The sequence below is a fragment of the Salvelinus alpinus genome, chromosome 21, assembly GCF_045679555.1.
Source record: "Salvelinus alpinus chromosome 21, SLU_Salpinus.1, whole genome shotgun sequence".
NCBI lineage: Eukaryota > Metazoa > Chordata > Actinopteri > Salmoniformes > Salmonidae > Salvelinus > Salvelinus alpinus.
In genome coordinates this window covers 23939444-23957387 of record NC_092106.1, presented here as the reverse complement: position 1 = coordinate 23957387, position 17944 = coordinate 23939444, and the positions used below count along the sequence as shown (strand labels likewise).

Here is a 17944-nt window from a genome sequence, read left to right as displayed (position 1 = left end):
TTCATGTTTTAGACACACATTATCCTTCTTGACACACACACACATGCACAGATAGAGAGAAAGAGATGTGAGAGGGAGAGTCAGATGGGGAGAGAGAGCAAGAAAGAGGGACAGAGAAAGAGGGAGAGGGAAGAGAGATGCATCAATTTCCCCTTGCTTATCTAAGATTTGGAGGTGCAGCACTTGTTTCAAGCCAAGCAGGCGGGCAGAATAGCACATGAGAATAATATACAAATGATTCTCATTCAAATGTCCCATTATAGCTGATGGAGACAGACTTGGCAGGGTAATGATAAGAAGATTGTTTAGCAATTTATTTCTGCCTGCCGTTCCTGAGTCATCAGTCTCAGAAGAGGATCTGGTCATGGGAATTGAGGAAGGCCCTGTAGGTTTCTCTCTCTCTCTCTCTCTCTCTCTCTCTCTCTCTCTCTCTCTCTCTCTCTCTCTCTCTCTCTCTCTCTCTCTCTCTCTCACTCGCTCTGAATTTGGAGAATTCAGCTGTATTTCTGTTAGTGAGGCATTTTTAGTCCCTCCATCATCACCACTACCACCACCACCATGGCTGACTGACATGATGACATCACAGTCTCCATCAGCTCCTCAGCTCTGATTGACACTCTCTAGAACAGTCATTCTTATTGACAAGTAGGAATGTACAATGCTGATGAGACCAACTTGCTTTAGGATATAGTGTATTATTTAATTCTGAAATTTGTTTACAAACATCCCTGAGCAAATGATGATTAGCACTGAGGTGGCTATTATAGTCAGTGTTCCTGGAATCACGGCATCAGCTATTACATTGAACAAATATGACCTCCTCTATGCTGCTAGTGTAGGTGAATTCACCTACAGTACTGTTTTAGCCAATGCAGGCCGGCCGGTGCATCATAATATCTGTGTTTCCTCTGGGTTCTACACTCTAATCTGATGAGTCACAGTCACATCTGTGTTGGTCTGTAATTACATTTCGAGATAACTTTGGCGCACTACACCCACACCTTCCTTTTTCAAGTTAATTTGGTGTTAGTGGGAGAAAGAGGGAGAAGAGAAGATGCTGAGAGGGAATAAGAAGGATGTGTGGCGAGAGGGAAAGAGAGAGGAAAAAGTGATGAAGTAAGAGGGGGATCAAAATCATTGAGTTCCTAAGGTTCACTGGTTTAGGTGATTATTATAGACCTACATTACTCCTCCATGCAGTCTCCATCACTCCCCTCCAGCCTCTAGATAACCCTTCCTATTGAATGTGTCCCATTAGAGTATTGTCCCTCAGAAGGAGAACAAACCAGAGCGCTGGGAATCACTCATTCAGACTAAAGTGGTGACAGCTGACAGCGTCCTGCAGAGACTCGGTCTATATCCCAAATGGCACCCTATTCCCTACATAGTGCACCACCAGGGCCCTGAATCAAATATTTTTTTTTTTATGTAAATGGCATGTTATAGAGGAGTCCAGACACTTTTTTTGGCAATTTCACAATACTTTTCAGTGTGTGAGCATGCGTGTTTGGAGCGAGAAAGCACACACATCCTTCACATGGAAAATCGCTGAAGTCCAACAAAATTGAATATTAATTGCGGATAAAGTTCCTGAATGACACAATTTCATGTGTACAAGATCAAAAGAACTGCATCACTATACTGAGAATTTTGCAATTTCAAAAATGACGTATTTGGGTGTTTTTGTAGCCTTTGTTATCTGTGTCTTGGCACTGCAGAACGAGCCTGAGGAAGTCTATCACTGGTGGGTTAAGTTTCGCCCAAAAAGTGTATGGACTCTTCTATAACATACTATTTACATTTACAAAAATAGAGATTTGACAAATAAAAGCTAATTTGTACTTTAAGATCTTGGGGAGGTAGAGAGGACAGAGTCAGCTATATTTGGGAGAGAGTTGACAATGTTCTACGTGGTAGACATTGGGCTTGTCTGAAATTGTTTGATTTCTTACACTATATGTCCAAATAAAATAAAATGTTATTTGTCACATACGCCGAATAAGTCTGGTGTAGACTTAACCGTGAAATGCTTACTTATGAGCCCTTTCCCAACAATGCAGATCAAAAATGAGTTCAAAAATAAGAAAAACATTGTTAAAAATGTCTACGGAAATAACAGTAATGGGGCTATATACAAGGAGTACCAGTACCGAGTCAATGTGCAGGGGTACGAGTTAGTTGAGGTAATTGAGGTCAAATGTAAATGCAGGTAGGGATAAAAGTGACTAGGCAATCACAATAGATAATAATCAGAGTAGCAGCAGCGTATGTGAAGAGTGTGAAGGGAGTGTGAAAGTGTGAGTGTGTGTGGCGTCAATATACATGTGTGCATGTTGGAGTGTCAGTGTAGTATGTGTGAGTGTCTGGGTAGAGTCCAGTGTGTGTGCATAGAGCCGGTACAAGAGAGTCAGTGCAAATAAAAAGGGGGTCAATGCAAATAGTCAGGGTAGCCATTTGATTAACTGTTCAGCAGTCTTATGGCTCGAGGGTAGAAGCTGTTCAGGAGCCTTTTGGTTGCAGACTTGGTACTCCGGTACCGCTTGCCTTGTGGTGGCGGAGAGAACAGTCTATGACTTGGGTGGCTGGAGTCTGACCATTTGTATGGCCTTCCTCTGATATCGCCTGATATAGTTGAAAATTGCACCCTTGGCTTTGACGCAGGAGGGCAGCCATGTATGTGCTCTATTCATTTGAGAATTGGTATTCATTTGAGTATTCCAATGCTTTATATTGTGTGGGGATTAGGCTGTAACTTGCTTAAATATGTAGCAACCAACTACTGTACTGTAGCTGATGCACAGCTGCCATTTTGAGCTTGTGTGCTTGCTACACATTGGTAATTGCAGTGGTGAGATGTCATTCACCAGTTTAAAACTGATTAAGCAACCAAGATTATAGCTACATTGGAAATTACTGTAAGTCACTATACAGATTGAATTACTTTTCCAGTCTCACAATTTAAAACCCATGCATATGAAAGACACAATGACTGAGTTTTCACTGCAATTTTACTGCCCTTAAACTGTGTACATGAAAGCAAGCTTAGCATGGATATAACTACACACGACTCCAAACACCATATTTAGGCCATAGAGCACATACACACTGTGACAAACCGTACACACTGTGACAAACCTTCTGCCTTAAACATATTGGCTGTGCCATGTTGTGGCTTCCAGGAAGGAGTCTTTTCCTGGCACCTATTGGCTGTCCAACTGCATCAAAGCCAAGGGCGCAATTTTCAACTTCAAACATAACAGAGACACATTGAAGATTGAGAACAGAAAAGTGCAAAACATGCATGTAAAGAGAAAGTAAACTCAAGTCTGGTAGCCGGATAAGTTTATGCTTTAGCCAAGTACTTGGTCATGTACAGTAAGTCATGACAGTGAACACACATCAGAGGAGTTGGCTGGTTCAAGTTCAAACAGATGGATACCAGGTCAAGAAAACATAGGATTACTAGGAGCAGAGTACCCATTCACAAAAGTATTCCATGCTACTGTAAAGGAGATTACCTCAAGTTTGATACAACAACCAGATATTATGAGCTCAGATCTTTTTGCCTTATTGGGCATAGATTGGATTATTAACAGATAGGTGTCCCTCCCTTGGCCCCATATGTAGGGCCTATACAAACCCATCCCTGCAGTTTGGAGAACTCTCCCGCCATGCACATCCCCACTCAGGTCAAGAGATGTATGGGAAATGTGACTGTAAGCAATTGGGAGAGGTTGTTTAATTCCCAACAAAAGCTGCCCTTGTAGGAATCACGTGTGGCTGGGGGAGGATTAGCATGCATTGGTGCCCTTGTGGGTTGGCACTTTCACTATGACAGATGAAATGTAGATGCAGAAAACCAGAACATGTAATCTCTGCATGGCTACTAGCATGGCAAACCCACAGTCTAATATGTATGCCACTAACCACACTAGCCTATGTTAGACTTTTGATAAACATCTATGAACACCCATGTTAAAGTTGGTGGATTGTAGGACAACAAATGGTATGATCTTAACACAAATGTGTACGCAAATGTGTACGCTTTCGAGCCATCGGCATACAGTAGGCTTTCCATAGATTAACTGTGTTTTAAGAACTACATAGTTAATGACAATATCTTTACATGAAAATAATGGCACTTAAAATGACATCACATTAGCCTAGGTAATAACATGGTAATACTATGGTAACAAGTTATAGTAAAATTGTCAACAACCTATTACAGTAATGATGCTCTAAATAAGAGATGCATAAAAGGAATTATATCAACTTTCATCCTAATCTAAAAGAAATCATCACACTGCTGCTCTGTCTGTCTGTCTGTCTGTCTGTCTGTCTGTCTGTCTGTCTGTCTGTCTGTCTGTCTGTCTGTCTGTCTGTCTGTCTGTCTGTCTGTCTGTCTGTCTGTCTGTCTGTCTGTCTGTCTGTCTGTCTGTCTGTCTGTCTGTCTCTCTGTCTCCTACTGCCTCATAAAGCTGGGCTAATACCATTATGCTATGTTGGTGTCACCGTGGAAACAGACCCTGTACAGTACTTATCAGGATTTATAATCCCAGAGGGTCATGAGATGTTCTGGTCAGTAAAAGGCGATGTGTCAGCACTCTTGCAACTTCAGGCAGACAGGCAGGCAGACAGGCAGGCAGGCAGGCAGGCAGGCAGGCAGGCAGGCAGGCAGGCAGGCAGGCAGGCAGGCAGGCAGGTAGGTAGGTAGGTAGGTAGGTAGGTAGGTAGGTAGGTAGGTAGGTAGGTAGGTAGGTAGGTAGGTAGGTAGGTAGGGAGGGAGGGAGGGAGGGAGGGAGGGAGGGAGGGAGGCAGGCAGGCAGGCAGGCAGGCAGGCAGGCAGGCAGGCAGGCAGGCAGGCAGGCAGGCAGGCAGGCAGGCAGGCAGGCAGGCAGGCAGGGAGGGAGGGAGGCAGAGAGGCAGAGAGAGCGAGAGAGAGATACATAGAGAGAGATGACCTTGTGCTCAGTTTGCCATGCAGCAGTCAGAGAAAGAGAGGGAGCAGTATTGCACCTCACCTATGACAGTAATTGGGTCAATGTGGGAGACAGAGGACAACTCTACCCTCCCAATGGCTTTGTCATCCAGGACCAGTTCAATGGACATATCAATTTAAAGTAAAAAACATACTTTCCTGCTTGTTTTGCGCTGAAGAAAAATATAAATGCAACATGTAAAGTGTTGGTCCCATGTTTCATGAGCTGAAATAAAAGATCCCAGAAATTTTCCATAGGCACAAGAAGCTTATTTCTCTTAGAATTTGTTCACATCTTGTCACGCCCTGATGTGTTTCACCTGTCTTTGTGCTTCTCCACCTCCCTCCAGGTGTCGCCCATCTTCCTGACTTATCTCCTGGGTATTTATACCTGTGTTTTCTGTCTGTCTGTGCCAGTTCGTCTTGTTTGTTCAAGTCAACCAGCATTTCTCAGCTCTTGTTTTTCCCCAGTCTCTCTTTTTCTCGTCCTCCTGGTTTTGACCCTTGCCTGTCCTGACTCTGAGCCCGATTGCCTGACCACTCTGCCTGCCGTCCTGTACCTTTGCCTCTACTCTGGATTACCGACCTCTGCCTGACCTGACCCTGGGCCTGCCTGCCTGCCTGCCTGCCTGCCGTGCTGTACCTTGGCCCCACTACTCTGGATTATCGACCCCTGCCTGCCTTCACCTGTCGTTTGCCTGCCCCTGTTGTTACAATAAACATTGTTCCTTCAAAACAGTCTGCACCTGGGTTTTACCTGAAACCTGATACATCTCTGTTACTGAGAATTTCTCCTTTGTCAAGATAATCCTTCCACCTGATAGGTGTGGCATATCAAGAAGCTGATTAAACAGCATGCTCATTACACAGGTGGACCTTGTGCTGGAGACAATAAAAGGCCACTCGTAAATGTGCAGTTTTGTCACACAACACAATGCCACAGATGTCTCAAGTTTTGAGGGAGCGTGCAAAACGACATGCTGATTGCAGAGCTGTTGCATGAAAATTGAATGTTCATTTCACTACCATAAGTCGCCTCCAACGTCGTTTTAGAGAATTTGGCAGTACGTGCAACGAGCCTTACAACTGCTGACCATGTGTAACCACGCCAGCCCAGGACCTCCACATCCTGCTTCTTCACCTACTGGATTGTCTGGAACCAGCCACCTGGACAGCTGATTAAACTTTTATTTGCATAACTGAAGAATTTCTACACAAACTGACAGAAACCGTCTCAGGGAAGCTCATCTGCATGCTCGTCGTCTTCACCAGGGTCTTGACGTGACAGCAGTTTGACGTCGTAACCGACTACAGTGTGCAAATGCTCACCTTCGATGGCCACTGGCATGCTGGAGAAGTGTGCTCTTTCTTCATGGATGAATCCCAGTTTCAACTGTACCGGGCAGATGGCAGACAGTGAATATGGCGTCATGTGGGTGAGCGGTTTCCTGATGTCAACATTGTGGCGATGGGGTTATGGTACGGACAATGAACATAATTGCATTTTATTGATGGCATATTTGAATGCACAGAGATACCGTGACGAGATCTTAAGTGATTAAGTGATTAATTTGGCAAACATTTAACCACACAATAGAGAACTGTGTATCACGGGACAATATGAAACAACACCTGGAGAAACAACACCTGGAGAAACAGCAGTATTGTAATAGAGGTCTATGCCCTGGATGGGTGGTGAACTGGTGAATCTAAAGTGCCCATACCAAACATATTTCTATGCTAACAACATTCCACATTCTTTCACAACTGGATGGATTCCACATTTGACTATGTTGGTCAATGAGGCATTATATTTTGTAACTCTTGATTAGGAGAAAGTGCCTTTGCACAAGAGGAAACAGAGTTTTGGGATGGACAAAGTGATGACATCAAGGGATTACATAGTGTGGAAATCAAGGGATTACATAGTGTGGAAATATATATCCTAGGAATTCTTGTGTACGTACATTTTCTAAGAGATCGTCTGACATCTGTGACAGAAATTACATTTGGGTCCATTTGTAAAATGGCAAACACCTTTTCCATGGGACCATGCATTGTCGTCCCATTCATGCGCTGCCATCAACTCATGTTTCAGCATGAAGTTGATGGCAGCATATCTGTACACAATTTCTGGGAGCTGAAAATGTCCCAGCTCTTCCATGGCCTGCATACTCAGAATGTCCCAGCTCTTCCATGGCCTGCATACTCACCAGACATGTGAGTATGATCAACTCTACCCATTGAGCATTTTTGGGATGCTCTGGATTGACAGTGTGTTCCAGTTCCCGCCAATATCCAGCAACTTCGCACAGCCATTGAAGATGAGTGGGACAACATTCTAACAGCCTGATCAACTCTATGCAAAGGAGATGTGTCACACAAATGGTGGTCACACTTTTTGACCTACCTTTTTTAAATATATTTTTTTACCCCCTTTTTCTCCCCAATTTTGTGGTATCCAATTGTTAGTAGTTAGTGTCTTGTCTCATCACTACAACTCCCGTATGGGAGAGACGAAGGTCGAGAGCCATGCGTCCTCCGAAACACAACCCAACCAAGCCGCACTGCTTCTTAACACAGCGCGCATCTAACCCGGAAGCCAGCCGCACCAATGTGTCGGAGGACCACTACAACTTACACCTAGCGACCTGGTCAGTGCCATACCACTGCGCCACACAGGAGCCCTAGGATACAGTCCAATCAACATTAGTCTTAATTTTGACCCTAAAATGCTATTTATTTATCAGATAGAGTATATATCTGTCCTTCATTTTGACCCTAAAATGCTATTTATTTATCAGATAGAGTATATATCTGTCCTTAATTTTGACCCTAAAATGCTATTTATTTATCAGATAGAGTATATATCTGTCCTTAATTTTGACCCTAAAATGCTATTTATTTATCAGATAGAGTATATATCTGTCCTTAATTTTGGGGAACAGTCAGTGAAGAAATTGGGTTGTGTGTCATGATAAGTAGCAGCTGAAAAATTTGAAGCCAGACTTGCTGAATTGCTATCATTTAACTGAGGAATGTGCATGTGCAGTATTAGGCCTACCAGTCACTGCAATAAAATGGAGTAAGTACCTGAAAGATACAGAAAACCACATAAACTGGATCATAACACCATTTTGCATTGATGGAGAAGTACATTAGATTGTAGATGATTTTTCTGAGGGAAATAAAAATCATTTAAATCATTCTGATTTGTATATGTTATGTGCAGTGTTTGGAAAACGTGACTCTTATTAATACTTCTACATTTTCACTGAATGGAGATGTAAAATGAGCGTGCGATACGGTTCCGACGCTATGCCATGTGTAGCTAGGCTACAGCTGGAGTGGGAGCATCAGCAGACAAGGCAGCCTCCTCGAAGAAATAGAGGGGGAAACAATGTTTGCATCTGTCGCCACACCAAACACATTAGCCGAGGTTGTAGTATCAGAAAGGGAACGTTTTAACCCGGTGACAACGACATGACCACAGCTAGAGGCTGTGAATGAGCGACAGACAGAGGAGAGACTGAGGAACGGCACAAACGGCACATCATGGCTCTTGCGCATCACCAGCATACTGTAGCTCGCAGCATGAATAGATATGCCAACATTGATATGAAGAATGAGTGCACGTTCAAAGGCTCTCAATATACTGGTCAGTATTGAACAATTATGGTGCCACGTGTTAAGAGACACTTCAAGACATGCATTTAAAGATGCGGACTCGGCTCTCTGTCAATGCGCATGATACTGCGGTTCTACTACTACGGCACGCTCCAACTCACCTTGAATTGGTACGCGTCTGTCCTCCTGTCATTCGATAGTAAGGGGCGGAATAATAGCTAATACACGCCCCAAATCCTCTATCAGCAACCAATCCAATGATAGAAGAGGCGGACCAAGTGGCTAAATTCTCACAAAGATTTCACTATGCACTCGTAAAACAGCTCGGTCTACTACAATCGCGGCGGTGCAGGTGCTCTGTCTCTTCGGGAGAGGATGCGGACGGAAGGACGGGGGAGGGAAGGGATGAAGGGAATCGCCGATAGGAAAGTGCATAGAATATGAATAAAAGGGCGTCGATAAGAGCGCGCGCGGTGCAAGGTCGAATATGACAGATTCGTTGAACGGGGCACTTTGCGTTGTAATAGCTGGTCGGCAATAGTACTATGATTTGGTATGTGGCCACTTTGATAGCAAGTGTATTCAGCACCAGAGGAACGGCCGCTCAAGGTGAGTTGAAGTGCAATATATTTTGTGTCGCCCATAATATATAATTTTGAGCGACTGCATGTGGGTTTGCTGCTGGCCTTTGCATAGCATGCTCATTCTAAATTGGTAGATAAACGCAATAACGGTTTTTCATTGATATAAATGGCTGCATTTTCTCTAGTCACGTGAAAGTTCTGCCTTGGTTTATTTGTATTTCTACATATTTTAGGGAAAATATTAGCCTACTCCTTATCATGCAATTATCATGTAATATAGCCTAAAGAGTAAAAACTCATATTTGAAAGGACAAATAAGTGAGACATAATATTGCATAATTCTGTGTAAAATAATTGCTCCATTATTTGAGCAGAAAAATACTACAAGCATATTACTCTCTCTACTGTAAGTACATATTGCTATGGTCAGTGATAGTAGCCTATACAGTCAGGACATGTGTTTCAGATGTGTCAGATAAAAGGCAAAAAACACCAAATGAAACACATTTTTCTTCTAATATTTGCTTTCGAAGAAAATCTGTCATGATCAGTAGAGGTGTCAGCAGTCTCAAATGTGATCATTTTACAAAAAGGGGTGTGACTGCTTCACTAGTTTCCAGCATGGGAAAGTAACTCCTCAATGCAGCAATATTGTCACATGACATTGGAACTTGTCTGTGCATGAATGTATTTATTTAATGTTACTTTAGATTTGTGTGTATTGTTGTGAATTGTTAGATATTACTGCACTATTGGAGCTAGGAACACAAGCATTTTGCTACATCCGCAATAACATCTGCTAAATATGTGTGTGTGACCAATAACATTTAATTTGATTTGATTTTGTCTGTTTAAATTGTATTTCAGATGGTATGTAACTGCTGTGTGTGATGTGTCAGTAACTGACAGTTGTGACTGATGCAGTGCCCATTAGAGGTGTTTACCAAATGGTCTGGAGTGGCGCAATGAACTGTTTAATAATTACAATATAAATTATGCAAGTTTGTTCACATTTTCATGAAACTACTGTGTTGACCCATGGACTGACTTAACCTTGCTCTTCCAATAGTGTCCAGATGGGGGAGTCCTTTCTCGAGTCGTCAAATGATGATGACTGAGCTCAATGACCCCTCATCCTCTGTCTAAAGTTACTCTGCTTTCTGTTTTATTTGACAATTGAGGATTAGAATTATTAAGTTTTAGGATTTGTGAGGGCTAGGGGTTAGTTTTTCTATATGAAACATAATCAGATATTAGTTAGTCAAAACATGCATTATTATTTCCTTTATGCTGTTTCTTTGATAATTCATACCTGTCTTGGTCTCTCATGTAGCAGTCACGTTCAGTCACTGCCAGTTCCAACCCTGAAATATGTATTACCTAGGTATTACCAGTGGGCTATACAATGTTGTTTTTTTCTTTTTAATCCCACCATTCATTTTGTTTAGGGTTAGGATTTATTTTTCCATAAAAACCGTTTTAGAAAACTGTCAACCGCTGAAATGTGATTACACAAATCTGAAAACTACCTATGCAAATATTAGGTTAAACAGCGTATGTGGGAAAATATTAATACCATTGGTATACTTTCTAAGAATGTCTGCATCCTTTGGCTGTTGCGTTTGCTATCTCTGTGTTAGGAATGTTGGTAGATGAGATCAAATGTCAGAGTAGAGGGTAGTGTCCCTAGCAGGGTTGTGGTCAATTCCATTTCAAACCAATCAATTCAGAAGCAAAAATCCTTGTTGCAAACTATGGGCATGAATTACACTTGAATTTATCTCCTGAATTGACATGGACATGCCCCCATTCCCAGTCCCTGGCAATATGTGTTTCATCCTACTGTCCTGTTCCCTGAGCACCGATGACATGGATGTTGATTAAGGCAGCACCCGCACCTCTCTGATTGAGAGGGGTTGGGTTAAATGCGGAAGACACATTTCAGTTGAATGCATTCAGTTGTACAAGTGACTAGGTATCCCCTTTCCTTTTCCATGCCTGAGAGGATACAGGCAGTCTAGTCTAGGAAATCTAGTCTCTCTCTCTCTCTCTCTCTCTCTCTCTCTCTCTCTCTCTCTCTCTCTCTCTCTCTCTCTCTCTCTCTCTCTCTCTCTCTCACTCATTCCTTCAATCATTCTCTGTTATCATTCACTCATCTATAGTGCCCATTCACCAACAGATACCTCACTCACTTCACTCACTCCCTCAGTCACTCACTCACTCCCTCAGTCACTCACTCACTCACTTTCACTCAGACATACAACCTATACCCTCACTCATTCACTGTCAGGCATATGCTCTATTTACTCTCCCAATCATGGGAGTAAAGCTTGTAAACCCAGCCTAGAGAAAGCCCTGTGCTCAAGCTGTGGAAGGCAGACTTCTGCCAGCACAGCACTGGGCATGTGCCAGCTCTTTCTACTGCAACCACTCCTCTCGCCTCGGCCAGTACGCTCCCAGTGGAATCTCCATGCAAACAAAGCCTGGAGCATTCTGGGAAAGCCAGAATGAGGAACGGGCCTGGTTGAAGCCCCCAGTTCTCTCTCTGGTTGACTACTCACACTTCTGACAAACTAGTGTAACCATACAAAACAAAGGCTGGCTCTCCCTCCCAGTTTGATGAACATGAATACAATGCTAGTACTGTATCTGCCACAGCAACTCACAGAAATGTACAGCAATCAGGAATTTATTCCTTATTCAATCACTCATAGTTTCTGGCTTTACTGTATGTGATGTTTAGTTGAGGTTTGATGATCTACAGGCCTATCTGCTCCCAAGGATGCAGTGGCAATCCTTGAAAAGTCTCACGAGAATCCCGAGGGTAGTAAAACCGCAAGCACCACTCAGGCAGTCCAGAAGAAAATGGATTCCATCATTGAACAGGGAGGTTCCAAAGATTTAAATAGGGAAAAAATAACAGTCATATTATTCAGCTCAGCAGAATTTAAGAGATTCAATGTATGTCTCTGTTATTGACATAGTGAGTGAGACTGAGTGTGGCAGAGTGAGAGGGTAGATAGGAAGAGAGTGTAGCTAGAGAGAGAGGGTAGAGAGAGGTTAGAGACAGAGAGAGAGAGAGAGAAAGAGAGGGTAGATAGAGATGGTAGAGAGAGAGAAAGAAAGGGTAGAGAGAGAGGGTTGAGCCGGAGAGAGAGAAGGCAGCGAGATAGAAAAAGAGGGCAGAGAGAGAGAAAGAGAGGGTAGAGAGAGAAGGTAGAGAGAGAGAGAAAGAAAGAGAGGGTAGATACAAAGGGAGAGGGAGGGTAGAGAGAGGTAGAGAGAGAGAAAGAGAGAGTAGAGACAGAGGGTGAGGGGGTAGAGAGAGAGAGAGAGATAGAGAAAGGGAGGGTAGAGACAGAGATAGATGGAGGGTAGAGACACAGAGAAAGAGGGTAGAGATAGAGATGTTAGATACAGAGAGAGAGGGTAGAGACAGAGAGAGAGAGGGAGGGTAGAGACAGAGAGAGAGGGAGGGTAGAGACAGAGAGAGAGGGAGGGTAGAGAAAGAGAGAGAGGGAGGGTAGAGAGAGAGAGAGTGAGGGTAGAGACAGAGAGAGAGAGAGTGAGGGTAGAGACAGAGAGAAGGGGAGGGTAGAGACAGAGAGAGGGAGGGTAGAGACAGAGCGAGAGGGAGGGTAGAGACAGAGAGAGAGGGTAGAGAGGGAGGGTAGAGACAGAGAGAGAGGGAGGGTAGAGACAGAGAGAGAGGGAGGGTAGAGAGAGAGAGAGTGAGGGTAGAGACAGAGAAAGAGAGAGTGAGGGTAGAGACAGAGAGAGGGGGAGGGTAGAGACAGAGAGAGGGAGGGTAGAGACAGAGCGAGAGGGAGGGTAGAGACAGAGAGAGAGGGTAGAGAGAGAGAGGGTAGAGAGACCTAGTAGTGTGAAGTAGAGTGAGAGGAGAGGAGAGTGGTAGAGACAGGGCAGTCTGTGACTGACTGGGATGTTTTAGAGCTCTGAAAGTTGCATGGAATTTATCGAGCAGATTCCATCACTCACACTTGTTCTTGAGGGCTGTGCAATTTCTTTGCTTTATCGATGTTGAATTAACATTATTTTCAATAACCAACTGTAATTAGAAAAGCCATATGAAAGCGCTAATAAGCATGCTTCTTGATGCAATTAATTTACAACAATATCAGGTTATTATGGCCGAAGAATTTACTACTTGTTTAAAAAAGGAAGGAAGTTGAGTCTGTGTGTGACTCGATCCGTGTTAGCATGGGGAAATGTCAGTGACTTACAACTCCTGGCTAGCACAGGGCAGGGCAGGCGCCACCCTCCTTATATCCTGATTTCCTGTAATGTGCACCTCTGGCAGTGCCCCACAGTATTGAATTGGCATTTGGGCCTCTGGCACGCACGCCTGGCCTGTTTTACACCCCCTCTCTGTGCCCAGTGCCCAGGCAGGAGCAGGTGTCAGCTCATTGTCGACTGAGGGCTGGGGCCCGTCCTTAATTGGGCTGTGCTTGTCTTAGGGGGACGTGCAGCTACAGAGGGCCAGAGAGTGGAGGGGAGAGAGACTGACTAGGCTAGGCTGGCTCACAACACTGGGCTGTCAGGCTAGAGATGTGTTTTAAAGGTATATGACACCCAGGTCTCTGTCTGTCAGCTGAATGCCACTGGTGTTTCAGAGATAGCAGGCAGCTAGCCTGCGGTGGCCTGGCCTCTTGTCTGTGTTGTGTAGTAGTGGGCAGCCTGTGTAGGAGGTAGTGTTCATGAGGCTGCTTTTCATGTAGGAGAGTGTGCTGTGCTCACAAGCATATGTTGTGTATAGAAGGAAGGGCCACTAGCTCGCATTGAGTAGAAGGAATAGGATTACTAATCTGCATTCTATGTTCCCTGTCATGCAAGGTTGCCTTCTCCAGACAATGATTCCTGCTTAGGGTTGCTTAGGGTTGCTTAGGGTTGCTTAGGGTTGCAAAATTCAAAAAATTCCCTGGTTTTCCAGAAATCCTGGTTGGAGAATTCTGGATTTCCTGCTTATTCCCTCCTGATTCTGGGAATCCTCTAACCTGGTTTTTAGTAAAACCAGGGAATTTATTAAATGTTTTTTTCCTCTGTTGTCATCACTTTTACTTATAGATGTTATCAGTACTCAGTTAGAGATTTTGGAAAGGTTGGTAAGTAACCTACTTGACATATAGGTAACTGCCAAAATAATGGAAACACTTGAGTAAATGAGGGATACAAACTATATTGAAAGCACATGCTTCCACACAGGTGTGGTTCCTTAGTTAATTCAGCAATTAATATCCCATCATGCTTTGGGTCTGGTATAAAAATGCTGGGCAGGCCATTATTTTGGCTACCATGGCTATGCCCCATAGGATGACAATGCCCCCATCCACAGGGCATGAGTGGTAACTGAATGGTTCATGAGCAAAAAAAATGTAAACCATATGCCATGGCTGTCTCAGTCACCAGATCTCAACCCAAGTAAACACCTATGGGAGATTCTAGAGCGGCACCTGACAGAACGTTTTACAACTCTTTCAACAAAACACCAAATTATTGAATTTCTCATGGAAGAATGGTGTCGCATCCCTCCAATAGAGTTCCAGACAATTGTAGAATCTATGCCAAGGTGCACTGAAGCTGTTCTGGCTCGTTGTGGCCCAACACCCTATTAAAACACTTTATGTAGGTGTTTCCTTTATTTTAGCAGTAACCTGTATGTGCTTATTGTTCATATTTGTCCATGTCTCCCTCTTTGTGAAGAGTGGTTAAAGGTTCATTCATTTTTCAGTGATGTTAGACTTCTCCATTACTCAACTACAATACCACTCTCTGATGCCCAGGATCCTGCATGATCAAATACTTAATGTTACAATTCATAAAGGTCATGATTAAATCTCTCCTCTCTCATTTGCTCTGTCACTGTCTGTCTTTCCTGCCTTCCTCCTCACCCTGCATCACTGTAATGGATTCCTCTCGATTGCAGTTTGTGTTTGTCTTTTCATATGGCTTATGTTTTTGTATTAGTGTCAGAAATCCAGATTTTCAGATTTTCAGGAAAGCTATTAATAGGATAGCTAATACAATGTTTTTTTAATAAGTAGCTCAATAAGGATAGGGTTGGCTTTTGTACTTGTATGTCACACGTTGATGTTAGGTTGTCAGTGTGTTATGGGATGACCTGCATTTAACACCAGTATTTTTACTGAGGCTAACTGTCTGGTAGTACTACGCTGAACTTGGGTTTGACAGACTGCATGTGGCATCAGTGGGTGTAACTGAGAGTCACGCAGCTTCTATGACGTTGGTTCACTCGTATCATTGTCTCACGCTGCCTGTGTAGGAGGTGATCATCAAATCAAATCACATCATCTTTTATTGTTTGCATGCACATGTTTCGCAGATGTTATTCCAGGTGTAGCGAAATGCTTGTGATGGGATGTATAGACATTATGGACAGTATGTGGATAGAATACGTAGTATATCTGAAGAATACGTAGGATAGAGTAGTATATGTACAGCAATAGTTGAATAGGATGTACTTGACTAGAATACAGTATATATATATGAAATGGGCAAAACCGTATGTAAACATTATTAAAGTGACCAGTGTTCCATTTCTATGTACATAGGGCAGCAGCCTCTAAGGTGCAGGGATGAGTAACCGGGTAGTAGCCGGCTAGTGACAGTGACTAAATTCAGGCCAGGGTACTGGGTGGAGGATGGCTAGTGATGGCTATTTAACAGTCTGATGGCCTTGAGATAGAAGCTGTTTTTCAGTCTCTCGGTCCCAGCTTTGATGCATCTGTACTGACCTCGCCTTCTAGACGATGCCGTGGCTCGGGTGGCTGAGGTCCTTGATGATCTTCTTGGCCTTCCTGTGACACCGGGTGCTGTAGATGTCCTGAAGGGCAGTGTGCTCCCGGGGATGCGTTGGGCTGACCACAACACCCTCTGGAGAGCCCTGTGGTTGCGGACAGTGCAGTTGCCGTACCAGGCAGCAACAGCCCGACAGGATGCTCTCAATGGCGCATCTGTAAAAGTTTGTGAGGGTTTTAGGGGCCAAGCCTAATTTCTTCAGCCTCCTAAGGTTGAAGAGACGCTGTTGCACCTTCTTCACCACACTGTCTGTGTGGGTGGACCATTTCAGTTTGTCAGTGATGTGTATGCCAAGGAACTTTCACCTTCTCCACTGCGGCCCCGTTGATGTGCATGAGGGCATGCTCCCTTTGCTGTCTCCTGAAGTGCATGATCATCTCCTTCATTTTGTTGACATTGAGGGAGAGGTTGTTTTCCTGGCACCACTCCGCCAGGGCCCTCACTTCCTCCCTGTAGGCTGTCTCGTTATTGTTGGTAATCAGGCCTACCACAGTTGTGTCGTCTGCAAACTTAATGTTTGAGTTGGAGGCGTGCGTGGTCACGCAGTCATGGTAAACAGGGAGCACAGGAGGGGGCTGGGCACGCACCCATGTGGGGCCCCAATGTTGAGGATCAGTGTAGTGGAGGTGCTTTTGCCTACATTCACAACCTATGGGGACCGTCAAGAAGTCCAGGACCCAGTTGTACAGGGCGAGGTTCAGACCCAGAGCAATGTGCATTGCGATGGCGATTGCATCATCCGTGGATCTGTTGGGGTGGTATGCAAATTGCAGTGGGTCTAGGGTGTTGGGTAAGGTAGAGCCTCTCAAAGCACTTCATGATGACAGAAATGGTAATTTAGTCATTTAGTTCAGTTACCTTCACTTCCTTGGGTACAGGAACAATGGTGGACATCTTGAAGCAAGTGGGACCAACAGACTGTGATAGGAAGAGACTGAATATGTCCGTAAGCACTCCAGCCAGCTGGTCTGCGCATGCTCTGAGGACGCGGCTAGGGATGACGTCTGGGCCGCTTAAATGTCTTACTCACGTCGGCCCCGGAGAATGAGAGCTCACAGTCCTCGGGAGCGGCCGTGTCGGCGGCACTGTGTTATCCTCAAAGCGGACGAAGAAGGTGTTTAGCTTGTCTGGGAGCAAGACGTCGGTGTCCGCGTCTTCCTTTATAATCCGTGATTATAAGTCCCTACCACATACTTCTCATGTCTGAGTCGTTGAATTGCATCATTAATTATGTCATTAATTATAGGTGTCCATGTTAGCTATCCATGCTGTTTCTCTGTGTGATGCCTAGTATGTAGTGCACTACGTACTCCTATCCATGTGTCCTGACTACACTCATTGCATTGCACCTCATTGCCACACATACACACTGTCATGACTCCCTCTCCTTGGTGAGGATCAAAGGTGCCAGATCATCTTGGCACATGTTTCAAGATAGACAGACCCCCCTCTTCCACAGAAGAGGGAAGGCTTTGGGAGGGGGGGCGCTGTGCTGGAATTCCTGCGAGACAGTAACGGTTAATGTGATTGGATGTTAATTATTTGACTAGGCTACCCGTATTTGACATTGTGGTGTTCTTTCGCTGAACACTAGATGGTTTAATTTTATTTTTGGCAGTGAAACAAGGCTACTCAGGAGAGAAAAAAGCCTCACCCAAATGTATAGCCCCATTGGAAAATATAAATGGACTGTTTGAGGATGTGAAGATTTTTTAAATATTTTTTTTAAGTGAATCACATTTTTATTTGGCGTACCCCCGACGGCATTGCGTACCCCAGTTTGGGAATACCTGGCATAGACGGGTTGAGTGGTTTCAACAGAGAGACGACAGAGAAAGACATCTACACATAAATATATATTGCATTTCTAATCCGAATGAGAGGTTGTTAGGGTTCTAAGTATTCTGGTTACAGTGAG

General features: G+C 44.0%; 1 protein-coding gene across 4 annotated transcripts in view; it reads left to right on the top strand.

Moving 5' to 3' along the window:
• The first annotated feature begins 8919 nt into the window (after nt 1-8919).
• Nucleotides 8920-17944, top strand: part of igsf9ba (immunoglobulin superfamily, member 9Ba) — a 90341-nt gene continuing 81316 nt past the window's right edge. For 3 of the 4 annotated variants that reach the window (XM_071357426.1, XM_071357428.1, XM_071357429.1), the window contains exon 1: nt 8920-9214. In XM_071357426.1, the coding sequence (XP_071213527.1) occupies nt 9151-9214 (64 nt within the window). In that variant the 5' untranslated portion in view covers nt 8920-9150. The remainder of the gene's footprint in view (nt 9215-17944) is intronic. The other variant, XM_071357427.1, reaches the window with a different exon arrangement.